The sequence below is a fragment of the Anopheles nili genome, chromosome 2, assembly GCF_943737925.1.
Source record: "Anopheles nili chromosome 2, idAnoNiliSN_F5_01, whole genome shotgun sequence".
Lineage (NCBI taxonomy): Eukaryota > Metazoa > Arthropoda > Insecta > Diptera > Culicidae > Anopheles > Anopheles nili.
This window is the reverse complement of record NC_071291.1, coordinates 77,505,351-77,533,098: the sequence shown is the minus strand read 5'-3', so window position 1 is coordinate 77,533,098 and position 27,748 is coordinate 77,505,351. Positions and strand designations below refer to the sequence as shown.

The 27,748-nt window shown below is 41.8% G+C and overlaps 1 protein-coding gene across 1 annotated transcript in view; it reads left to right on the top strand.

Moving 5' to 3' along the window:
• The window catches only part of LOC128730228 (low-density lipoprotein receptor-related protein 1), a 63,428-nt gene that overhangs the window by 21,379 nt on the left and 14,301 nt on the right, over positions 1-27,748 (top strand). Inside the window, exons 2-3 of the mRNA XM_053823262.1 lie at positions 26,997-27,110; positions 27,188-27,718. Of these exons, the coding sequence (XP_053679237.1) occupies positions 26,997-27,110; positions 27,188-27,718 (645 nt within the window). The remainder of the gene's footprint in view (positions 1-26,996; positions 27,111-27,187; positions 27,719-27,748) is intronic.

Here is a 27,748-nt window from a genome sequence, read left to right as displayed (position 1 = left end):
GCACACCGCGCCAGAAAGCTCCCTCTGCCATTCCCGAGCATTATCTTAGCTTTCCACATTTTATCCCTCGAGACATCGTTGATGCCGGTCGGAGGTAGTGGTTTCCCGCTAAAAACTCTAGCCACTATTAAGAGGTCTACCATGGGGGAAAAGGTGAGATGTGAGCGGTGTCGCGATGGTATTTCGGAGACCATAATTAAGACACTAAATGTCTTAACAGGAAAGCTGTCAAGCGTCGGAGTTTATCTATAAGAGAGATGCTAAAACGTGAGCTAGCGCGCTGATAAAACCCTTGGCCCTAGTGATAATGTTGGGTACGCTGCGTGCCTTGAGGTGTACGTTCCGGTCTCAAACCGCGGCTGTGATGATATGGCTGATGTTGTCGGCAGTGTGGTAAAGGGTATTGGCCTCAGGAACTGAATCAGAAGGGGCTTGAGTCGTATCCGTTTATTGTCATGTAAACAAGCCCTAGGCCCGTGAGTTCAGTCCCTCGCCTCGTTATGCGGTTTAGTTTATGTAGTACTTCCGATGGCTTGGTAGACTGGGAAGCTATCCTCCAGCTTTTCCCCCGGGGACAACAAACACACCCTTTCTCGTGTTCTCGCATTCTAGTTGCCCCAGAGGACTGCTTCCTGCTTAACGTTCAAATTTCATATCTGGGGTATTCTTATCTCGAAATGGCACCGTCGATCATAGTTGTGTAGGTCAGTCTGTGGGAATCTCTTGACAAATGCGGTTTTTGGAATCTGTTAAAGTCTCTCAATTCAATGTTCAATCGAATTTACTACAGCATTTTTTTTATTTATGAGAATCATTTTGAAAATTCTAGTAAGAGATAGATTTTTCGCAATCTGAAATTGTACTAAGTCAAATCTTTCATCAGCAACGATGCATTGTTCTCTATAACACTCTCTGAATGAGTTTTGCAAAGCATCCTGTCATGCGAATCTCGTGTGAAATTGACCGCTTTACCGCAAGTCATACGGGATAGAAAGTGGGAAAGCGAATCTCTTGTTGCAGAACATCCGTTCTGGTCAAGGATACACTTTCTCACATCCGGCAGCAGTGTAAACTGCCAATTAGTGCCTGTGGGCACCCATTAATTTACTCCGCAATCATATCACCTCCACCCGTCGCATTAGCACGTTTCAAGCAGTGGTGCAACGAATGGTCAATGTTCTTCTCAACTCCTAACGGTGTTGGCCTTGCCTGCCCCCAAGAGGTACCAATTTCCCTCACGAGTGTTGTATATGAACGCCCATTACTCATACTAGTGCCGTTTTATGCTTTAGCACCTATTGTGCATGAGGATCGCATGCATTAGGTCTCAAAAAAAAAGCCAATAGATTTTAAAATCTCAATTGAAATACGGCCACAAGTTTTTTGAGAAAGATTTTATTTTTAGTTTACAATTTATTTGTGCAATATCATTCTTTGATGTATGCCCCATAATTACACCTTTTTCCATATCCATACTAGCTGTAACCGGTCTTTCGTCAGTCTAACAACAATATAAACAAAATTTGTGGTAGCGTTCGGAGAAACCTGTAAATTTCACTGCAAGAAGACTGGTCACAACATGGAACAATAAAATTCTACATTCTCCTCTTTCGCATCCAAACCTTCCCGCATTGCTCGTGAACGCCACGAAGCGATGGGTGAGAATAAGCGTCATGACAAAGAGTCAGGGTTAGCTTTGTGATGGTGTGCCTTACAATTTCACCAAGCAACCAACCGCATGGAGGATTATAGAATACTGTGCATTCTGGTCTTAGTTCTGTAGCCACCGTGAACGCAAAACTGCATCCGGCGGGGCAGCAACGGTGAATTGGCACCAAGCAAAACCTCCCTCGAGGGCAGTAATCTATCAACGGCCGGAGATTGATGAAGAAATGCAACAAAGTGGAAAATAAAAGCAATGAGAGTAAGTTGCAATGCTCAGATAAAATTGCATCGTTGTATCATCTTGTGCCGTAGTCCTGCGGCTAGATTGTGACGCATCAGTATATTTTAAGGCAGAGATTTTTATCAATTCTTAAAATGGAATAAGGATCAACGAGATTAAAGTTCGTTTCCCGAGAAGGTCCATTTTAGTATAGCAACTGAAACATGTATAAAATGTACAACGAAAGTCTTTGTACACCCTACGACTTTCACGTCTGCTCCTATTTCATCCTTATTGATCACAATTTGCTCGTAGAGCGTGGAAAAATACTCTTGTGTGGAAACATGGCCACCATCTCTACGATATCTGAGAGAAAAGAATGCAGTTTTGGGTTTTTCGTAAAAAAAAAACTCAATTTTACCTTGTACTGCGTGGGTGAATCTTCTTGGCATCCTTCCGGAAGAAGCTATAACCGTGCTCTTCAAAACATTGGACATGCGTTGCAGAGTGCTAGTTGTAAGCGACCAAAATTTATGTGCATTCCTTGCAAGAGAAATTCATGAAATTGCTCCATTAAATGAAGAAGCGTCCTCCAGGGGTAGCTTCTTGGGAATTCTGTGCAATTTTACACATTGGCCCAGAACTCTTCCAATCGAGATGCTAGTTTCCGTGAGTTACTATTGAAACTGAACTCTGAAACCATGATCAGCCAGAGAGTACTTAGATTAGAAAATGGATTTTTATTCTGCAATGATTTATGGATTTAGTGTTTAAAACTTGCTTAAATACTTTTGAGCGACTCATGGCAGAGATTTCCTGCAAGTGTTCAGCGGCACTATTGGCGTTCTTGTATCGGAACCTACTATTGAATATTTTTCCTTAATAATATTATTCTATACCACATGAGGGCAGAGCCAAACTGATCCGTAAAAGTTCAGTACGGAAAACGAGAAGAAGATCAAATTTCCTGGATTTTTTCCCATTACATCTTGGTAACAGTTTCGGAAACGATTTTTATCGAACCCTGGATTATAACTTCTGCTTCGGAATCGACACGTCCTTTCTTGAACAGCACAAAACCTCGGGCTCGAAAAAAATAGGATATTGATGCAGTCCACGGGTTCGGTGGGAAATTGTCCTTGTTGTGATCACGAAGCAAGATTGTGAAAGCACCAAAAAAGACAAAAGCAAAGAGGATTTTGGATGGCTTTTTTCATTTTGGGCGAATAAATAAAGCTCCAGTTCTACGAAGGTTTTCCCTCGTCCATCGGCACACAGGCGCTTTTAAATAAGCTTAACGACTGGGCTTAGTTGGCTGGTACGCCGGCAAAACGGGTAGAAACGGGTATTCCGTCATGCAAAAAGGGATCGACCAGATTTCGCCAATGGAGTGTAATGGGCAATGTTGGTTCTACTCCGTTTAGGGCCGCCTTATCCTAGTGAGCTGTAGCGCACGTGCTCGAGCCTACAATGGTACGCGAAGCAGAAATAAAATCTTCACTGCAACGCTCCCATTGCTAGATTTTTACCCCATCATGCGAACTGACTGCCGCTTTTTGGGGGCGGCTAAACGTTAAGAAATTTCTACCCTTATGCCGTCGAACCTGATGGGAAACGACCGAGACGACGGCGGATTAGAATAGAGGAACAATCCGGAACGTATATGGACAATCAAAATAATGATGAGCCTTCCTCGGCTCGTGCGGATGGGATCGTGTTTTCCTTCCGGTTGGATGACTGATTTTCCGTTTGCCCAAGCAGCGCTGTTTCCGGAAACTACACGGATAGGTAGCCCACGAAGGAGTGATTGAAGGGAAGATTGGATCGCTCTTGTTTTGGAAATGGAAGGCGATGATGTGCTTTAAAGAGGTTGTCAACGTCGGATTTTCGGCGAGTCTTGGTTGATAAATGGCAACGATTCACAGTGGATTTGCCAGTGTCACCCTTTTACTGTAGCGGCTTGCGCGAGGCTTAAGGAGATAGAGGCTACACCTCACCTTGATCCAGATTTAGTTTGTGGAGACCAATGAAGTGTTTCTAGTTTAGTGCAAAAGCCCTTCTGTTTTGTCTTATGGAATACTTGAGTTATTCCACATACCTTTCATAATAATTTGAATAATTCCTTTGAGGTCGGGTTTTTTATGCAAATTAGGTGTGATAAAGTTTCCAAAAGTGTCACTTATCTGATATAAAAGTGATAAGTGAACTTATCTGCTTCCATAGTACGTGCGTGTGCGTCGTCTACCCAACGTATCTACCTGTGCTTTTCCACCTTCGAACGTGTGTCATTGGACCGTACTTTGCATTGCCAGTCTTCTGCTCACGAAAGTCCCAAGCGGGCAACCTCCACACAACCATTTTCCCCAGTACACTCATCGATTTTTTCATCGCATTCTGGAGAGCAAGACAGATGGTTGGCATGGGATCGTATATTTTCCCCCCGTTTAATGTCCTTTCTGCTAGGACGTGTTCCATCTTTATCACCTAGGCCATAGCAACAGCCATTTAACCGAATGATTAATTTTAAAATTTTTTCCTTTGTTCGGTTGGGTAACAAGTCCTGATAGTTGGGTTTCTGGTAGTCTACATACGTTCTGACCTGTCGACATCAACGCTCCATTCAGCTGCATCGGCTGGCATGAGTGGATAAAGTGCCAAATTTACAACCTAATATCCTTTTTATCCCTCTGCAACCTTTTTTCCGGGTGATACGTCCAAGCGTCTTTAAAAGTATACTTTTTTACCTTTTGTTTTAGACGAGTTTTTTTCTTTGCTCTCTCTTACGTACAGGTAGCACTTGAACAGAGTTTTTCAAAGCTTTTCCTCGCGAGTAGTTGTGAAAAAATATAAACAATTTGAAGATCATACCCAAGATCAGATGCATCTTGCAATGTTTACGTTTGTCGTTCTTAGTGTGAATTCCAACATGCCAGCAAACGGATAACGAGATTTTAATTTACCGGCTTGAGTTTCGTATTATGCAAAACGCTACCCAGGTCGGGCTGTTATAAGCCTGTTATGTGTCATAATGCTTCACCTTGCGTTGTGTTCGCCATGGAAATTGGAATAGTAATAGAGAAAGAAACATCCTGAAAATATCTTAGAACAAAATATCTTAACACAGTGGACTGAATGTGGTGCACCGAGTCCACTGGGATGAGTAATGCGGTTTGGTTTGGAACGACTTTGATACAGCTCATCCTGCTCTCGGCGAATTGTCAATGTTATTTCGGTTATACCCTAGCATTGTAACACCTCTTTCAATCCTGCCTGCTGCGGTTCACAAATACCTAGAAACCCGCATTCCAAGCGAAGAATGCAAAAAGTTTTCTAATTATGCCGCCCCGTGCGCCTCGGTTGGTGCCCCAACGATTTCCCTTTTTGTGGCTGAGAGTTCTGTTTCATGCAGCCATCATTAGATCTTTTTACATCTTCCTTTGCCTTGATCCCGTGCCAGATAGCCTGTAAGGGTACAAATATTTAGCCCCAAAGAAGGTGTCACATTAGCTCTGCGCTTTTGCGTGTTTTTATGTCCGTGTTTTCTTTTCTCGGCAATGTCACTAGTCTTTGTACACCGTTGGGCATAAACTTCTGTGCTAACTTTGGAAGTTTTTCCCTTGTCGGTAGATAGAAAACTTGGTGGGTGAACAGTCGGATACGAAAGAATCATGTCACGGAGCTATTGGTAACAGTTGAAAGCAAGCAGCCTAAAATAAAATCCAAAAATACCAGAAAAGCAAACAACAACGGGGAAATATATCTAAAGGCTCCAGCAGCGGGCCGGAGATTACTTTTGAAACAGAACTCGTTCAAAACTGGTAATACTTTGCAGTTTAACGAGCTGCGAAACGTCGAGAAATGCAAATTTGGCCCGTTTTCTCGCCATTTATGTAAAGCAAACTTTTTTCCCGAACATGGCCGAACAGAAGAGAAATACATCGTGTGCATGATGGTATCGACTTTTATGTCCTTTCCGATCAACATAATCCTGCAATTTTCGATCAATATTATATTTTTCGTACTTTATTCAAATTATAAACCCAAATACACACTATCTAACTCGTTTATTGTGTGAAGTTTGTACATCACGAAGCAATAGGTTTGTTTACTCGACTTCGTTGGAAGCAGAAAAAAATTGGATTTTCTTGGCATAATTTGCATTGTAATTATACCACGATAGAACCATTATCAAAGGCGATGCGCTATGAAAATGGAAATCTTCGACCCATTAAAGGTTCTTCGTTTCGGGACGTTCCGTGTTTACAATCAGCTCTTTTCTCGACGTCACGATAATGAAGAAACAAACCAATAAAATCGACCGTGAATCCTGACGAAAGTGGCTAATATTGGTCGTCGCTCGGCGTAGAAGACGATGATCCCAGCAGGGCAAATAACAATGTTAGCACAACATGCGGTTTGAAAACTCATTAGAAATAGCCAGAGCAGTCGGCGCGTTCGTAAGGATTCGCTCTAGGTCGTCAGGGTAGCTGGGGTACACTTTTCCGAAACTTTTCCATCCGGCACACTCTGGACAGTAACCTTTTACGCCACGCAACCGACCGTACTCCTACTCCAGAACCCACACAGCCACACAGGATCAGCGCGTACTTCTTGTGCCTCCGGGCGGCGGAAAATTGAGTTGATTAAATTAAGGCCCGATCAAGTGAAGCTGCAACTTTCCGACCAACAACGAGATAATGGTTAAACGGGCTGTTTCGCAAGTTTTTACGGCTTTCCAACAAAGCACTGGATGCCCAAATGTCGTCGAAGCATGAAGGTAGGCTAAGATATTCAATAAGCAACGGATAACCTCATCAACGGGATTCCACAGCAAATTCAGCTGTGCTCTCGGTAGGTCGGTAGCGCTTGGTTTTAGTTTAATTTTTACTGCTGACAGCACGTTGCACAAGACGACCTGCGAAAGTAGAGGGACCAGCGAGATTCAGTACGTTCAAGAAGTTAAATTAAGGCTGATACGGTTCAGAAGTTTGTGTCGTGGGTTCTAGAACCTCTGACCCTTTGTTTCCTTCTTGTTTGCTGTGCGTTACTATGCAACCGTGCTCAGACTAGGGGTTTCGTATGTTTGCTAGATTACTATCGAACGTCTTGCAAGCCACAGCCCACAACAGTAAACTACTAATAACTAATGGAATATTGTCACGGAAGCGCGTTCCCCGTGGGCTTTGCCTTGTTTGTTTTGGCACATTAAATATTCCAACAATTGACTGGCGGATGTATCCAACTCTGACGATGCTTTGTGTCGAGTTGTTTTTGTTTTGCTATTCCACCATTTGTTAGGTTTTTGCAATTTGTGTACCTTTTGCCTCAATGTTTGCTAACAGACTTTCATCGCGTTCGACTTTCTTGTTGTAAGTAAGCGATGCTATTTGGAGCATAAATTGGGTTACGGTTGTTTTTTTTTAGCGATTACTATTACTGATTCACCGGTGGTCTTTCAAAGACACGCCGGTCTTGCTGCAACATTGAATACTTTCCGGACGTGACTACATCAAAGGGGTTGCTTGCGTCGTCATGTTTTCTGCCAGCTAAACGTAGAGAATAGTTTTATTTCACACCTCGAACGAACGGTACACGATCGAATACGCAAGAACGGCAGAAAGAACTGAGAGAGAAAGAGAAGGTTAACGAGTAAAAACGCACCACCGTTTATGTTTCCCACGCATGTACGAAGCATAAATTCAACCGAATATTTCGGGACGCCGTAATGCTTCTTCGGTTCGCATAAACACGTCGCGGCAGTTGCAATCTCTATTGACATCGCGTTTGTTGCTGGTTGTGTTGGCGGTATTGTGTTGCCGTCGCGCCTTTCTTCCAAAATCAAACCATGGACGTATACTCGATCAATTTGAGATTTGGAAGCGGATTCTTCTGCCCCTTCTCTACGTTTGATCGGCGGTACGACGCAAGAATTTAAACGCCGGCGCGAACATGCGCGAGGTCGTTGTAGATGCCGCTAACCAGTTGGCAACCAACGCTGAGGAATCAAGAAACCGAGACGTGTCAAAAGGGTCCACGCAACAGAGGAAGCATCAATAAAACAGAATAGAAAACCTCCAAGCCCGCTATTACGCCAACACGCGCGCGTACGGTTGGTTTCAAAAAAAGCTAGACTAATGGGGCCTGCATATGATGACATCATCGGTAGGGTTCCTACCACATCCACCCACGGCGATTTACGCGTTCAGGTTTACCATCCGCTTTAACAGATGGTTCGCGGACGTAAACAAATCGTTTGCGTAATTTCTGGTGCGTGCATTCTGATGTCGGTTCGTTTGCTGTTGCTAGCGCTTGTGCATCTATTCCGCAGTACTACTGAACTAAGACCTACGTCCACGTTTTTCTGAGAAGCGAAAAACTTTACAGGACAATTCGATAATCAGATCATCGGATAATCAAATACCCGTGGAGCAAACCGCTAGGATAAAACACTTGAAAGTCTTGTTCAAGCAAGTGGTCAATTTCTGCAGACATGGTTGAATCCCTCACCGTCTCCAAAGTTGGATATCGTTCATTAGGACGCATTCCACAGACGTTGCTTTGCCAAGCACAGCTGCGTGTGGAGCTCATTCATGAAATTCCGATGCGTTTGGTAAACCACAACCCATCACCTCCTCGCTGCAGAGAGCCACAATGCGAGCGAAGGATAATTCATTAATTAGCACACATAACAGAGAATACGAGCATGGATGGTATCCTGCGGTCGATCCGATTGGAATGCTGGCAAAACAAACATATAATACCGGCCTTTACGGAGCTGACACGTTCGATGATTGTGGTTTGATGTTTTTTCGTTCTCCACAGGTACGATTGGATGGGTTTTATCAAAGCTTTGATAAACCTAATGTCAGCAGAGAGCGACAAAAACGGATCCAGGTCCGTTTCGAAGCGAGTTTTACGCATTCTGCAGAAATTGAAACTGGTGGACTGCATCGAAACAATCAACCATCTGTCTCTCTTATGTACCGGGGAATTTTTTTCCGTCGCCAATGGGATACTCCTTTTAGTTCTGCCTCCATGGAAGAGGTTCTACAACCACCACCACAAACCATGGATTACATCATTTCGACGCGCAGCCACTGGCTGGAGCCAAGCGAACGGAAAGCGATTTTACCCTTGACTTTCCTATGCCTGTGCAGAAGATGGGACGGTAAATAGATTGACCGCTCTCTTGCTGTATCGCCGAAGCATCGAGCTCTTTATCATGTTTACTTTGGTTTACCCTTTCGCCACTATCGCAAACGGTCATAAATACATTGCAATGTGTTCAAATACGCTCGTTCGGCGAGCATCCGTTCATCTTCGATTGCTGATGACGATATGGATGCGTCGAAACTGAGACAGCAAGACGGAACGGACCTATCTAGGCCGGAGATCGATTAACTTCTTGGCACAGGAAATCGCCGGAAAAGTGGCCAGTCCATTAGTCGATGAACTCAGCCACGTTTTCGTCGTCGACTGCTTAAGGGAGGAAGTTTTATTGCTGTTTAGAAAACTGACCCGATGGTGTTGGGAGGTATTTGGTGTGGCTTAGAGAATGGTCGATCCCTTTTGTATTCTTTCATTTTCGCTCATCGACTTATTTTCTCTTTTTATTCGTGTTTCTCTTCTCCCGGATTCTTGTTGTGATTATCTCATCTCGTTTGGCTCGTAGTATCGATAATACGTCCTAATGGCAGTTTTATAACACAGTAGTAGTTAGACAACTCTTGTGTATAATTGCTGTAAATATGTGATCCTTGCGGACGGTATGCGGACTCCATCATAATCTATTCTTATGTATGATATCTCATTTCTAATTCTATCTTTTCCTTTCCAGGTAATTTATTGCTAATATATTGCACTGATTTTAGCTATAATGGCATATTACAGTAAGTAGTAGTACTTTAAAAAATGGCTCTTTACTGTAGGATCGAATCTGCCTGCCTTACAGTTAATTGACGATGATTGTGACGCAATAATCGGAATAGGCCAAACCGTCGCTGTGAACGTGATCGTTTTTCTGATAAGATCTCATCGATTTTGTGAGCAGCGTTTCTCTTGGGTTTCGTTCGCTTTTTCAACACTTTTTTAAACACGAGATGTGATGATACAACCGACGGGATGTCTCACAATCTTGCCCAATCCTACATGAAGGCTGAACGTTAAGTTTGGGTGACAGAATTGTTACATCCTCCATTTAGTGTGGCTTAACAGCAAGTTCACCCATTGCCTGAAGCCTTTTCCATGGTGTTACGGTGATCTGCCTTCCCTTTCGTTGGCTTCTCTCCCGCCCAAGACGGATCGCAGCAGGCGAACGCGCTTACTAATGTCTTTTCACATGGATGTAAATTAGCCCGGCAATGAATTGATTAGACGGTGTCGAGATTAATGCCACCGTTCGTTCATTTACAACGCTAAGCAAGCGTCGATGAATGGGGAAGCGTTTCTTCCACTCCTTTCGTTGGTAATTTTGAGGGAAGATGCTTTGTGTTGACGTTGACGAGATGCGTGATGCCTTGCCACGATTGATTAAGTTGTCTCCGGAGCAGGTGCTTCACAAGATTCATTGAAACGTATGGCACCGTTGCTATGATTGATGGTGTAATCCTCGTGAAGTATGGTTTTGATTTGTGGAGCCCAGGCTTGTCGGGCCATTAAAAGCGTTCTGATGAAAATTAGAGCTGTGCAGCCTGTTGCATTTTGAAGAACTACGTTCAACAGTCGTGATTTACCTCCGGACGTCCGAAATCGCCAAGGGTGCACCAGCGTCTAAATGGCTCTCTTTCCTGAAGCGTCACCTCCACCCGTCCAAAGTGTTCGAAGCGCTATCGTCAATGTACGCTCAAGTGCAGCTAATGCCACTTGATCCGACCAGATGGGATGAGGGAGAAAATATATAGTTGCCGCCGAACGGAAGTGCTTCTGGCGATATCGATGGCAATTAGTGTCTTAAGTGGAACAGGGCAACCTCTTCTGCAGTTTAGTTAGGAAGGCGTTTTAATATGTTTATGCATTCACTCGTCGAGCCAGCCAAGGCGACGGAAACGCTCCAAGGGAGGATGGTCCTTGACGGCGTATGGTTTATTTTTTATCACCCTCTATGCCTCTTGGTTTAAGGGGTTGTACAATTTTTTTCACTGTTGCTGACTCACCAGAAGGTTCGGGACAATGAGCTTGTTTTTGGAACCCGTTTGTTCGATCGCAGTAACCACTCTTGCCACCCTTGCACTTGACACTTGCGTTCGAATGTTACATTCAGCCTCGCCGAAACGACATTTGAATGTGAACTGCTTTCACTAACATAAAAGGTTTCCCATTTCCTACAAGTGATGCTTGGAATAGTGCGCGGCCCGGTTAGACAGCATGTTCCGTGCACGCCCGAGGAAGACGAGCGTAAAGTATCCCGAGGAAACTCCAGCAACAATCAATGAGTCAGCAGAAGCACCAAACGAGAGGAAACCCCTCAAACCATCACGAGTAGCAGTCGCGCACACGCTTTCACTTTCGTACCCTTTCCCTTTGGGTTACGCCACAATTCCGCTGACATTTGTCCTTTTATTGTTTTCTCACTCTCTCTATCTCTTTTGTTGTCATTCGGCAGCTCCCACGCACTCGTGTTCCGTTATTTGTTTTTCAGTAGTATCGCAAAGCAAGCAATAGCGCGTTTCGACGGGAAGGAAATCAGAGACAACAATGGGTAGATATACAACTGACGGCGGCATGCTGCAAGGGATTTTCTAAGGACACCCTTGGGTTCGACGCGGCGGCTTCAGATGTTGCTCTCGAGTACGCCAAGTTTGCAACATATTTATCCACTCATAGCACATCCTGCGTGATGAGGTTTCCCGCTCCGTTCAAGCATTCTTACTGTTCCTCTTCTGGCGGGCGCAGTTTTTTGTTCCGCTTTAGATTTCATCAAAAGTCTAAGCTTTTTATCGAGTTTTGTGTTTATTCTCGCTCACTACTCGCTTCTTGGAAGACTTTCCTACCAACCTTCCCGAATGTCGTCGCAACGTTACCCATAAACCATTCTTGGATGATAAAGTCGTTGAATAAAAGACTGCCGGAGTTTCCCAGCTGGAACCGTTATTACTGATGCCTAGTATATGGTAAAATCTAGAACGGGAGTGAAAATCGACGAACACCCCCTTTTCAGGGATAAATTTTTTGTTTCATTGGATTTTATTTACTCCTTTTTCGTTCTTTAGCGTTTATGCACTTGCTGCCATGCATTCAAAACAGCGGCAGAAATCTTCGTCCGTATTCTCGTGGCTGTTCCAGAAGCATATGTGTTTTCTTCTCATTGTTCATCAACAATCTGACAAGCGACACAAAGGCAACCAGCAAAATGAGGAATGGTAGACCTCTATTCTCATGCTGCTTGAAATTTTACGGCTGCTGTAAATACAGCGTTTTGTCATCTGTTTGTATGAGATGCGCCATTTCATACTGCGATAGGTTTTTTTTTCTATACTGTCTTTTCTAATGTTCACTTAGCTGGTCTTTGGATCAGTTTCCAAACATTACACCCTATTAAAATAAATCAAATTTAAAATGGATTTTTGAGAATAGGTGTATTAATTTTGATGGATCAAATCATTTCATAGATTAATGTCTTCCATTTGACTAATAGAGTTTTATAAAATTTCATTACTTTTGTTCGTCAACTAAAATCAAAATCTATCCCACTTTTTGTACAACACCGTGGTGTATGTAATCCTTACTTGCTACTCTGCGTACCGTACATATTTCATTACGTATATTGAATTGATATTACGCGTTCCGCCTACAGATGCGAATGCCGAAATGACATTCCAAAGCAGTGTTTTTTTCCATCCTAGCCAAAAAGGACTCCTACGTTATTGACTTTTTTATTTATTTATTCCGTTCACGTGTCGGAAGGCTGGCTTATTCATCTCTACTATGCCTTATCAGTTGCTCCAAATAGAGACAAGAAATATCCATTCTGACAGGAGCACTTAGTTGATGCCGGTGACCGATGGGATAAGATTGTATGCTGCTTACGTTTAACGGTAAACCATGCGACGCTCGTGTTTTGATTTATTTTTCCATTCTATGTTGATTTCTGTTGACATTTTTGCTCTGATCTGGAACATCATAGAGAACTGAAGACCATTATAAATGAGGTGCATTCAGAGTAGCCAGTTGCCGTTTGTTTATTTATTATTCTTTGGACGTATTAAAGCTACACTAGTTGATCGAGAAGTACATAATATACTTGGAGTTATTCATGTTGTATTTATTTTTTAGTTAAAACATCAAACTGTTATCCAATCTTTTATTATTGCTTTGGAAATAATAAGAAGGGCTTAAGAAAGATTATTTTGACCTTCCAGAATTGATGTACAATGATGTATTATTATATTTTGCACCCGGCTACAATTTGTCTGATCATATTCTTAGAAAGGTTAAACTCGTTTATTTTGCGTGTGTTTTTGAGTGCTGCTGGATTTGCACTGAAAAAACCAAAAAGAGCAAATTCAAGAAATAATATAATGAATGCTGTTCTCTAAAAGCACTATCTGATAATTCTTTTGGTAGTCGGTAAACTCAATCAAGTGAAGTCCTTAGGATTAATGGAAACAGTATAACCAAGTTGTTGAAATTTGATTATTTTACAGCAAACTCTTAGTTAAAGTTTTTTTCACTATAAATAAAACTTTGAATAATTCCAAATCATCTTTTAATGGTTTCTCTTGGGAATATTATGCATCATGCACGTAATAAGGAATGGCCTTTCCATTTGCCGATTCTGGAACTAGTGTTAAGCTTAGCATTGAGTAGCTTTGAAACTGATGATTTCTGCAATTATTCAATGCAATTAATGTAATTAATTTAGCCTACCCATTGCAGAGCATATTATTTAAACTCATTAAAAAACCGAAACTCATTAGCTTATAAGTGCTTGATGGAGGCGCCTGGTACTTGATGAGGTTCGCTGCTCAACCTAATCATATTTTCTATTATCACAACTCATTATGTGCAGATTGCATTTCGGAGGCTTTGCTAAGTCAAGACAATGAAAATACGACACTGAAACCCGTTTTCGACTGCTTCGCTGCGCATTAGAATTATCTTCCTTTTAATGTATTTAGAAAACAAATCACTACTCCGAACTGCCGTCCCGACCCTTGAAAACAGCCTTGTAACTGTCTCCGTGTCTAATGAACAGGATCGCTAGCGTGTCATTTGTTACGGCAAGAGCATCCTTCGTTAAGCACCAAGCTTTCCTGCTGAGCGCTGCATTGTGGCGAATATTAGCAGGCGAAGCCTCGACGCAGACCCAGCGGAGCCCTCTGTAATGCTGCATTTGCACGGAAAGCTCTCTGTTGCTGGTTGGCGCAAACTTCACGGTCCTTGCCTCCGGCACTCTGGTCCCCGGGAACCGTGTTGGATAGGGCGCGAAACACCATATGGTGCTGCAGTCTCGCACCATTTAGCTATCTTTCTTCGCTGGCGAATGTAGTTTCGTATGTAAATAGATACAATGTGCACACTTGCATCGGTAGAAGCGTTGCTGCAAATGGAAGTGGGCGCCGTGGCAAGGAGTTACATTGCGGAATGAGTTGTTGAATTCATTTTTGACAGAACGACTGAAGGAAACGTAATTAAACTTGTTGTTTGCTCTCATTTGTGACCCCCGGGGAATGATGCCGCAGAATTTTGCTGCACTTACTAAGACAGCATTGGTAAAGCTTTATTTTTCCACTTTTAAAGAAGTATCCTGCAGAGGCGTGGAACGAATTGTGTGCGCTCAGACGAGTCACGAACGAATTGTGCTGTTAGAAGACGTTTTCCGTTGCTGCCGGATTTGTGTGGAAATTTTTCCGTGTGTGCTTTCCCGTATACTCCCGTCGTTTATATACGCCGTGTCTTTTATGTTCTTGTGTGTAACGGCAAAGTGTTTGCCTGCATAACGACAATGTCCCAGTTGATCCGTCCATTCGTACGCTGCTGTTTGTTCAACCTTTCATGGCATCATTTCCAGTGAAGGGAAATGTCTTCTTTTAAGCTGTCATTTCCAAGATGCCGTTACAGATCGACATGCAGCGGACGGAGTGGTCTTGAACTGCAGAGTCTGTACACTTACCTTAACCTTCCCGTTGCCTTCTTGCCGTAGTTCACCGGCCGCTCAGTTGCTGCCTAGCCTAGTCAAGTTTTCATCCCACATGCATATTTTATGGACGTTCCATCCTTGGTGAAAATCTCCGAGATCGGTTGCCGCGAACGTCCACCCGCCTGACGGAGTAACTTTTCGCTCGTGAACCCGTCGATATCCTTGCGTGTGAAAACTGTGCATTTTCTGCACTTTTCCAACTATGGCTTCGAGCCTGCTCCGAAGCACTTTATTCGCTTCTGCCAGGCTGAGGCTAGTGGAGTAAACTATGTCGGTCTTAGAGGCTACCCCGTCTGAGGGATATACGGTGATTGACTGGGTAGTTGAATGCGAATCATTGATTCCCGGTCGGTCACCCCATTTTTGAGTCTGTCGGAGCCCCTCCTAACCTCAGCACCACTGGTTTGTCGGAAAAGCTCTTGGAATGGGGAAGTGGACGAAGCTGTAGCTCCATTATTCATGAGACAGCTTAAAACTTTAAAGCACGTTTAACCCCATTTTAATGGTAGCCATTATTACTATCCTACCATCTCTTTTGGAATGATACGGAGCACCTACCGACTACTGGAACTTCTTGTACTGATGTCGAGGAATTGGGAAGCAGCTGCACGGAATAGGAATAAAGTTTTCCGCTTTCGATTACGATTGCATGAGTGGATTCAGCGTTCAATTATTTATTCGTTTCCCGCAATGCTAAAGCGAAGTTATGTCGAAGCAAATTTCATTCTAAATTTGGCACAATTTGAACGGTGTTCTTCTTTTCACCAGGCGATGCCTCGAGCGCACGAAGACATGTATAGTCTTCCACGTTTCCACCATTTTGAGCTGTTAAATTCTAACCGTAGTCCGCCTTGGCCACCACGTCAGAGTGCGGTGCGCCCCAGCAGGACAATCTTCTTGCGCTTCCGTGAAAGTTCTGATTGAATTTTCCTCCAATTATTCACAAGGGATACTACGATCCAATACCTTCTTCGTCCTGACACGGCTACCGGTTTCGTGTATTGACTTTTGCCTAATGGCATGCAAATCCGATTTTCGGCAACCAGCATGATCGTAAGCAGGCATGCTCCGGCTAGTGGAGCAGCAAATAGATTGCTCATTAATTCGTAGAATATGAAATCATTTACATTAGAACCTTTAGTCGTGGGGAACCGTGGCACCGCAATGCAAATCGAGTTAACCAGAGCCACATGGTAGCCACGCGACGGTTTGAAATTCGTAACCAATTTTGGCACCACTAAACGCGGGGCTCTTCCCAGCTTATTTCAATGTCCGAATATGGTTATACAGAAAATTTCAATCTTAACTGTCTCATTCGCCTGCTGTTGGAATATTTTCGACGCGTTGGTAACGGGTTTCTATGTGGTGTGCTGCTGCACCTGACATTTATTGACGACTAGAACCTATTATTTTTATCTTAATTTTCCATTCGCTCCGATCTTTCATGCTTCTGTACACCGACTGTACGTGTGTTTATGATGAAGGTTGTGTCTGCCGGAAATCAAAACTTCTCGTTCCACTCGTTTAAAAGGAATGCTACGGTAAGGAGGGTTTAAAAAAATGGATCAAAGGGTGCATGAGATGTTGTAGAAGACCTACTAGCATATGTTATATGTCAAGGCGTATCTTTTACTTATAGGCCTACTGCTGATGCTGATAAATTGCTGATGTCTGCACTTGGTTTATTTATGCGAATCAAACGTACGCAACGCGTTATTTACCCTTTTCGAATTCTACAATGAGTGAAAGAAGCTTCAACAGGTGTAATGATATTAGCGTCGCAATACTTTTTTTAAATTAATTTCCCCCAAACTTTTCCCCAAAGCAACCTTATTACGTGATCATGTTGGAACACTTTCTCAGTAATTACGTAACACCAAGCGCTAGCTTCTAATTTGCCTGCAGCTAGTTGCTTCTTTTGCGCTGTTTTCATTTGTCCTGACGCCATAAGAAAAACCATCCAGAGGGAATAATGACTTAGGCGCGAAGCAGGACCGCGAAGAAAATGAGAAACTTTTCTAATCAAATTAAAACGTCACAGACAATCGTTCTAAAGTTTACAGCAAGTCAAAACGAATTTTTTTAAGCTGCAAAAGTAGGCAAGCCCGTGCTTTGCAAAAGCCAATGAAGGCATTCAACATAAAAAAATCAATTCAGGAAAGATGCTTTTGAACGGAAATATTTGAGGAAAAGTCTTGACGTTCCTGTGCATCAGAGTGTGCAAATTAAATTTCTCAACAACGTCCTGCCATCCTGGATGCTGCTGAGTTTTTTATCGGTATGTTTGTGTGCTGTTATTGCGATGTTCACTTGGATAAACGTTGGTATTTGCACTGTAGCTGATTTTTTGTACAATTTTTTCATTGTTTAAATTCATTACCCTAATTTCTAAATTTACTTTTAAATGTCGACAAGATGTTTTCTGAACTATGCTTCCTAGTTCCCCAAAAGTGTGATAGTAGAAAAGTTTTTGTTCATTTTATTGGTTGGCTATATTTACAGGGATTCGCAGGGTAGCTGAGAAAGAAGAAATCCTTTTTTACGTTCTACACCGCTGCATCAGACTAGTACATCTTGGAACATTTTTACCAAATGGCTTTAGACTTTCCACGGTCATTCTTAACGGTTATGAAAAATAAAATGTATAAAATATTCATGCATAAAGCGGATCATGGTGGATTGGGTACATGGGTCGTAATTTGTGAACAATTCACCGCTCTACTAAAGAACGACTGTCATGTAGTGCTATTAAGCGCACATTTTGCATCCTGAATGTAGAGAAAAGATAAAATGTAAAATAAAAACAACGAGGGAAACATGGCAGTGGAGCATTTTTCGCATCTCTTTATTAAGCTTAATTGCTTCATAAAGAATCATCAGCGGCAGCATTGTGAAAAGCTTCTCTTTCTCTCCAGCAGCGTCCACAATTGAGCAACTGGCGTAGTTTTATGGTCATTAATGCAAGTTTTAATGAATCCAAACTTGGCTGGTGTTCGTTTATGATAATTAATGCTATCAAACCTATTTCGAAACCTATTATCAAACAGAAAATTGAGTCACCAGCAAAAGGATTTTTTTCTCACACTTTTTGTTTGTTTTTCAAAACTGTACATTTTTATCGCAACAAGCATTAGTATTGGTTTGCTGTTAAAGTGCTAGGATAGAAACAAAAAGAGTATTGTTATTTCAAAATGTCCCTCCATTGAACCGCGCAAAAAATCTAAAGTCAATACTTGTTTTGTCACCTGTGCCACATTGAGCCTTCATTGTATAGCGAACTAGAGGGAGGTTTTTCTGACTGACTGTGTGGCTAATTAGAGCCATTTGTCATCACGACACCGGGGACTGCAAAGTCGTCTCGATAGCCGAAACTTTGCCAACGGCTAGGGACCATGGCAAGATTCAGACGCCAGTTGAAACGCCATCGGTGACAACGACGGCTCGACGGCGATAAATCAGCACATTTCATTTCGGCTTCGTAATGGACGGCAATAAATCTTCGAATCGTCCCTTTTGTTTTGATTAATTTTGGAACCATTTTCTTGTCACTTGCACGGGCTGTGTTAATTTTAAAATGTTTCTGATCATTGTAGAAAATGTTTGTCTTTGCTGGAATGCTGATAAGAAGGCTCACTCTTTCGTTCGCCCGCACGGCGCAGCACGTTTTCGTCCATCCATTCTGTCGTTTCAATAAATTTGCAAAATACCAGCGCCAGCCGCCCGACAGCGAAACGGATGTCGTTCATTAAACATTCATTTACAACGAGTACCGGGGAAAATTATGTTCTTCGGCTGCTATTGAGTCTTTCCCTCACAGCGTGCCTGGGAAAGAAGGTACGTTTAATGTACGGCCACTTCCTTCGGTGCCTAACAAAGGCATCCGGTGCTTCTCCACTTGGTATCATATTTTCCCTCCTCGGAAAAACGCATGGAAGGGATAACGCGCTCCTTCAAAGGAGAACTGTAGAAACCTCTTTTGTACTGCGATTCATTCAAGCTGCTATGTTCTGCCGCAAAGTGTATACTTGGTTTGGTTGCCATAACAGATACCGATAGCACGGCTCATCTTTTCTCACTTCCAAACGGATACTTTAATGGTGTCTTAATCGATTCCGGAAATTTTGAAAATCATAGAACCAGCATTCTGCGAAAATCTCATACCAACAAATGGACGTGTAAATGAATGCGCTAGTCGTGAATTTATGTGGTGAAAGAAGAAATAAGTCGGCTCCAACGACCGCTGAATTTGTAATGAAAAATAAAGTTGTGGAAAATTACGTACGTTAGTCATCATAAATAACAAGCTTCATCTCCTCATTGAAATCTTGCGTTACTCTCCCAAAATGTTTTCCCACAACGAGACATCATAACGTTACAAGACATGAGATCAGATCAGATGAAAATTCCGATATCCATTTCACGAACTACTGAAATGTTCGTTTTTGCTTTCTCGTTGTGATCGATTGCTCACCGGACATCGGTAATCGTTATTAGTCCGTTGGAATCTTTTCCAGGATTTACGTACAGTTATCCGATACGCGTAGTGGAGTAGCAGAGAGAAAAATGCAATACTAGCAACGCTGAAGCGTGGTCAACAGCGTTTTGCTATAAGAAGCTTTCGATTTCGCTTATAAGCTCAACTGGCTTCTATTAAGCCCCAAACGGCCTTACGCTTACGTCTTCAGGAATACGGACCCTTCGTAATCCCTTCGTAAATTTGTGCTTTACCAGCAACAACAAAGTAAAATAAAAAGCATTTCTTAATATTAGCTGCATATGAACGCTGGGCTGGATAAACTGATTTTTCCAATGATTTTTTGTGCTGTTGATATGCTTTCGAGCGATTCTTGTCACAATTCGAAATGTTATACAGGAATGGGGTTATTGTGTCAAATTATATTTTAATAGACGGTTTGCAGTCATTTATAAATATTGAAACTAATAAGAATGTTTGCCTTTTATAAGCTTTCTCGTGAAAACTACTGGGCGTCTCCATTTTTCAATTTATTCGTGTAGCTTTTTCAGAAATAGTTCTTTGCACAGTTTGGTTTATTTTAAAAGTAGTAAAAATTTTTGTATACTGAAATATAGTGTTTGAAATTTTGAAACATACTGTTCTTCTTCTGTTTATTTTCTATGTAGTAAAATATAGTGTCTCAAATTTTGAAACCTTCTAATAAATTATAAAATACAGCTCAAAAGATGATACATCAATCTTCAGTGCTAACAGACGAAATGAAACTTTCCCCATCATCAAACATAATCAATCTCATTGGTTGCGGTAGGTAATGAGAATTGCATTAGGCGGGACCGGCCTAGGATGAACAGTGCAGAAGAAAGTGATCTACTATTATCTTTTTTAATTACTTTTTCACTTTTATTTGGCTCCTGCGCGTTATCCAAGTCAGTAATGATCAATATATTTTTGTTCACCTACTTTAAGAACAAACTCATCAATAGTGTAGGTATAGTAGCATTGATGTTGAATTTGGAATTATATTATAATACACGATTTTTCAATTCTGTTATTTCATTGAATCTAATTATAGTTACTAATAACCAACCTTCTAGAATGAGGCAAAAATTAAATCGCTCACAAATACCGTAAGGGCGTACTCACGACCGTAAGAAAGGAGCACCGTGAATGTTACACGAAGTTTTTAATGTGTATTCTGAATGTGTCATTTTGATCGTATTAAGAAAAAAATAGGTCTTTGCAAAAAAAAGTTTGCTCCAAATGCTTCGAAATCCTTAGGTATCGGCCCGTCCTGCCATAGTCATCCAAAGTACTTAAGGGGTTGAAGAGATCATTTGAATTTGGCTAACAGATTTTAATTATTCACCCACTCGAGGCCCTCCCAGCTGGACGTGCCCGCCGGTGGCCACAAGGCAATCCTTTTAAGAAACCAGGCGGTAGCCAAAAAATCTTCTTTTTTCATTTTTATTTTGCTTTTTCTGCGGTCATCCCTAACGCTGTCGACGTTTTGGGGTTTGCCCTGTCACGATCAACCACAGTGTCGGCTGCCGGTGCTTGTTCCACCGCCATTTGTTGACATGGTGGCATTGCCGTAATTAGATACCACACTTTGGCGGAGGATGAAGGATGTACCCTTTTTTTGCAAGAGGCAAAGCTTTTCCGTGGCATTGTTTCGCTTTCCTTTTATTCATCACTCGCCCCCAGTATGCGTCGCTCCGTTTGGGGATCAAAAAGTTGTATTTTACCGGAGAGCGACAAGTAACGTTGGGACTAAAAAAACAACCCACGCCCCTGCGCCATTACAGCCCATACCGACCCGGTCAAAACTCTTTGTCGATGGGCTGTGCCCCCCCCCCGGGAGGCGCTATCTTGTTGGATTTCCCTCCGACGGTGCAGTTTAGTAACGGAAGAAGACCCGAGGTGTGCCATTTTGTATAATTATACGGAAATGGTAATGAGCAGAAGATGTCAACACAAAAGCGCTTGACCGCTGCTGGTGGGACACCACCGGTCGTATAGGTTATGTGTTGCACTCTCCAGCAAGAGTATGGCAGGGGACCGCTGCCCGAAATGGTGGCTTTGTGGTTTTGCGTGTTTTGTCATGTAAATAATATTTTTTATGGCTTCAGGGAGAAGTAAAGTTGAATTACAAATTTGCATATGCATTGATTTAGCCATGAGCTTCGCTATATTTCGGACAGTTTCTTGTCAATTTTATTGTGTTTTATGCTCAAACTAATGATGTATTGTACACTCATGAACGATTAATTATAATTTTTGACTGAAACCTATACCTCAATCTCTAACTACATAAAGCGTATTTCTTAGTATGCCTTAAATGAAACTTAACACCTTACATTGAGCAGTAACTCGAGTTCTGCTACAACTTTGTCAATGTATAGTGTAGAAATTTATATTCATTCATTCGCATACAATACTCGTGGTTTGATAGGACAGGAAAGAAACATAACTTATGTATAATTTGAAAACCCGTTCATTTGCTTGTCTGCTTTGGCTGTCTAATTTGCTAACCCGCTGACCGCAACCGATTTTAGTTCTGAATAATGATAGGTTCGAAAATATAATGAGTATTGATCACCTATTAATCATTCGAGGCGTGGTCGTTTCCGGCCCCGAGCCTACGAGCGAGCTTAAATTTGCAGATGAACCACGCATTCGCTCATTGCACCTCGTTAGTTGAGCGGTAGAAAAAGACCCGCTTGCAGGAGAAACGCGAACGGGATGACATGATCAATAGCATGGGTCAGTAAATTATCCGTAAACATGAACTCGGTAGCAGATGCAAACTGCGACTGCAATGTTATGACTATCTATCAACTATTTACTGAATCCCTCCACAGGGAAAGGAGCTGTATTAACCAACGAATACACAATCGTGCATCCAAGTCATTTAGAGTAGAGAAAAAGCTTCCACCATCGTTCGTGGTTATAAAATGTGTTGAAGAATCGATCTAGCTGCGAAGATGAGAAACGAATACGCATTATTATAACGCCCTAGTCATCATTCGAAATTTGCGGAGGCAGATTTGCGGCGTCAGAGCTAATTTATGAAATGCCAACCCTGAGCTGCTGCAACTCTTAAGGGTGTTGATATATGAGTTTGTACAGTTTTCAATCTCTGAAGCCTTCAATGAACCTATTATTTGGATTACGTACAGCTTTAATCCATCCGATAAAGGTTGTACGTTTAAATTATTGCCAGCATGAGTAAAATCTATCTGTCGAGAATGGAAATAAATAATTATCAGCTTTATACAAACATAACTGCAAGCATGGAGGCAAGGGATTTCAAAATAGCTACGTTACAGCAATGCATCATTGGATCATATCTTCCAGTTACAAATAGTTTTTGGGTTTTTTTTCTGAATTCAAATCGTATTTCAAATTATCCTTCTCGTTTCAACTTGCCTATATTAACTGATCGTACAATAAGAGCTTTTGGCGAAAACATTATCGCTAAAATATTAAACCGTCACGCTGTATCGAACTTAATCCCGTTTGCGATGAACATGAACGGCGTGAATGGGTCATGAATAAGTAATGCAACGTCGAACACGGATAAAGAACTTACGACGACTGATAGCTCCACTCTGCAAACTAGCACCGCTACAACAACATCCAGAATACCAAAAGCTCAATTAATAATGTATCGTTTTCGTCCAAACATTCGACAGTGTTTGTTTGTGTTCGGCCTACATACGGCTCTGCTATCACAACGCTATCGTCCGTTGCAAATAGCCGACTACGCCTGGTGCTTCTCGCGTACCGGTCCCTGTTTACACCTCGTTGGCTTAAGCCCTTATCTATCATTACTTCCGCAGTAGTCAACTCGTGGAGGAAGCATAAATCAATGGCTACTCGCACGTGTTCCAGCTTTGGTTCCCGATGGTACGTAAATGTTTCTGTATTATTGGAAAATCATCGGATGCATTCGGCGGACTACAGCACCCATGTGATCGATTTGCTAAATTTTAAATTTGAGTCTGATTTCCCCCCACAACCATATTTATGTTATTTTACTTTGTGGTAAATTGACAAGCGCGCTTGGTTCGCAAATGTTTCAGATAACTTAACTACTATGTGAAATGCAACCTCAATTGTCCTGTGGAGCAATTGCGAGTATCATCACATAGGAACCAGCGACAACAAGCTCAAAAACGTTTACCCTCCGTGGAGGTAGTACACCCAAAGGATGACGTAATGTAGGTGTTCTTTTTTTTCGTTTTTCAATGGGAATGCTGCAATCATCATATAATCCTGCTACGGTGTAAATTGCCAAGGGATTTGCTGCTACCTTTGCAAAATCCCTTATCAATCCATTTGGGGACGTTGGCGAAGGATTATTTAAAAAAAAACTGCTATCCCTTCTATACCGAAAGGCATCTTAAAGTAAAGCAAAATAGCAACCAATCCTTGCTGCGGTCGTTGACAGTAAGTGCTGGTCCCATTTATTACCTTTCACAGTAGCATGAACATGAACATCTGCAGCTTCCAAAAGCAAGTATTTTTCACAGTGAACACAATAGAAGCTCTTGACAAGTGTCAGCTTTTAACATTTATGCTTGTGAACAAGCTGCTCAAATAAATTATGCTGATTATAATGTTTTAACCATGATCTAAATATCCCATTCAAAATTCAGCATGAATCCATCCAGCTTGCATAAACAAAACAACGCCCGTTTTAACTGGGTGCGAATGGTTGCTTTCATAAAAGTAATTGTACATAAATTGTGTCCGATATTACGGCCGCTGGAGTCGTAGTACATGTCGTAGTATTTTGAAAATATATGGCTTAGCTCTGATGGTGCAGTTTTTTTGTTATTGTCCCAATACATTTTATGAGTTTAAATTGAAGATGATGTAAGATAATCCATTTAAGCCAATGTTCTAACAATCACTGGGAAGTTTTGTATATTATTTTTATTGCATACACCAATCGTATAGAACAGTTGAAAGAATATCCGCACCAAAATCAGAATTCGTAACCCCCTAAACGGGGTCAACATGTGTGTGCTCTTGTTTAAACAATCGTAGCTTTAGTAATGCGGTTATAGACGAACTGGAAAATGTTTCCACCCTGAGAAACCCTACAGCGCTTCAGTTTGCATGCGTACAAACGCATGCGACACGTATGACTACCTCGGGTGCTTGTAATTCATAGAACGCCATAAAGCGACATTGTCTGTTGTGCCATAGCGCATTTCAAATCGGGTTTCAAATTTCCTAACTCACAGCTTGCATTTTGCCGATTGGATTGTTCCGTACAAGCACAAAAGACCGTATAAATGCTAATGCAATCACTGCAACGTAGGCAGCATTTGATTGGTTTCTTTACGAAAGGTAGTGCAAAATTGCAAGAGGTCATCACCACCGACATATTCTCTGGCAGGGTTCATCCGAGATGTGCTAACTGGGTGCTTCGACAGGTCAATCGTTTATGTTTTCATTGAGCAGTATCGTTTAACTGTTTTGAACTGGCATTCGAATGCTTCTTTAAGAATATATTTATACATTCGTAAAATACATTTATATAAGATATAATGCTAAAACAGTAGCATTTATTTTATGCGCAAATACGAGTTAATGAAATTCAAACAGCCAACTGGACAATACCCTACTCAAACAGTGTCTAGTTCTTAAACTGTTGCAAAGTCTTGAAAATAATTCCTTATTCTGCATGAAATTAACTTTGCGTGTGGTGCAGGATTGCATCTCTAGGCATGGTTGTGATTTGCTGTGCAAATAAGAGTGGAGCTTTTCGTTTTCCAGCGTTCGTTCGTTTGACTGACAAAGGCTAGAGAGTCGCTAAGCGGCTGTTGTCATCGTGGGCACGTGCTAATTGCTTTGTACACATACCCGCGGTCTCTTATTCAAAAGAAGAGGTATTATGTGCTGGTTAATTGCTCGATATAACCAGAGCAACCACAATATAATCAGCATTGGCTTGGACCAGTACTACCGAGTAGGGCAATCCTGATGATCTAATCTTATGGAGATTAACCATAATGCAATCAACAAACGATGCAATCTACCTTGCAGCTCCATCAGTCTTTCATGCTACCAGCTATTGCAATATCATTCACGGGGTAAATTAAAACAATTATGCCTTAATATTGTTTTTCCCTACAATAATTAAGCATAGATAAATATTATTATATACCAGTTTAAATGGAATTTTAATCATATAGATTTATATAATACCAAATGCGCCAATATTTGCTACAAAAAAACCTTACTGGAAATACCGGTTCTGTAACCGCTTAGTAGTGTATTACAATTTCATCACACACGTGTAAGTGAATTTATGCGAGAATCAAAACTGTATTGACCATTCCTTGTGATAACAAAATCTTCCTACCAAGCAATGCTGTTTGCTACCAGGTAACAACTTGGCTTGTAAAAATTGGTTTTATTCACACATTTTTATGAAATGTATTTTTCCACATCACCATCGTCGGGGAATAAAACACTGTCAGCGGCGGACAGTAATCATAGGAAAGAGAATGTAAATCGAAAAAATCGCGGACGGTCCGAACACTCTGCTCAACTGGAATCCGATATGATAAAGACTCTCTCACTCGGGCAAGGATGAAACAGTTGGAACCCCTAACCATTGGCAGATTCGCAGTGCAAGTGGACGTTGGAAGTGAGTTCCAAAATGCAAAACAATTAGTACTTCAAACACAACGAACTGTCATCAATTTCGCTTTTTGCTCACCGACCGCTGGGATCGAATGGGGAAAGCGGAAAAAGTAGCACTCCTAACGACAGGCTGGAGAAATAATTGCCGACAGGAGAAAAATGGTGATTTTTCTACTGCAGCGAAACATTGTAGCGAAAGGACGCATTTTCATCACCGCTGTGCAAAACAGTGATGAGATAATGGATGAGCTGTTTGAAATGGCATGTGCACGACGAATCTCAATCAAAGTGAATCAAATATAAATAGCAAATACAGCAGTGATACTGAATGGGATTGATTCAATCAGTCGTTGAGGATTTTTATTAGCAAGCCTTCAAGCTTGATTCGGACATACTCTTCGGAACTATTGATACATGCCCTCGGCGGTGTGTTCATCAGAACAAAGTCAGCATGCACTCGTATTACAAACAATAATACCACGGTTGGGATGTTAATTGATTTTTGAATGTTACATTGGCGATTCAACAGCTTCGTAAGCTGAAAATCTATTTGCTGAACTTAGTTTTGACGAATTTCAAATTAAATTGAAGTACAATCCAACATGATGTACCATCGACTATGTGAATAATGTAGAATAATGCTCTAGAGCATAAGTTAATACAAATGCTGTATAAATGCTCTAAATAATAGAAATTAAATGCTGCTTATGCGCGGTATTGTACTAGTTCCTTTAAAGTTTATACCAAGGAGCTTGTTTTGGTAAATTGAAATTCATCGGTTCGTTACATAAACATGCGTTGTTACAGCTAATTTTTTTTACTTCTCATTCTAGTAACATGTCCTCATTCGCAGTTTACATGTGTGGTGGATGGTAAATGTATACCTGCCTTGTGGCGATGTGACACCTCCGCGGATTGTTCGGACGGTTCCGACGAAGTTGGTTGTGGTAAGTAAACCGTCAGATTTAATTTCTCAGCCCTCGGTTTATGAAATTGAATATGTTGCTCGTACGTTGACTCTTAGATAAGGCACATTCCTGCAAATTCGGTATGTTTCACTGTAAACTATCCAACCGGTGTATTCCTGTCGACTGGTCGTGCGACGGTGATGTAGACTGTGGTGTGGTAGAAAATTATCACATGGTTGACGACTCTGACGAGGATCCTTACCTATGTCGGGCACACAAAAAGTGCCTCCCAACGCAGGGGCTCTGTATGGATGGGAAGTGTCTGGAGATCGACCGATTCTGTGATGGCTTCTGGGATTGCAGCAACGACGAGCTAAACTGTTCTACCAACAGCACAGCAACGACTAACCCTGCGACGAGCTCTTGCGATGCTCTCAAGTGTTCCTACGATTGTCGAGTGACGCCAGAAGGTCCAAGGTGTTTCTGTGCCAAAGACAGCCAACCCAACGGCAGTATTTGTGAGGATTTCGACGATTGTCAGGTTGAGGGTCTTTGTGATCAAGTGTGCAAGAATCAGCCCGGATCGTACCAATGTAGCTGCACCACCGGCTATATGAAGCAAGGGAACACATGTACCGCGGTCAATTGTAAGCATCCCGTTTTTGTAGCTCCTGTCG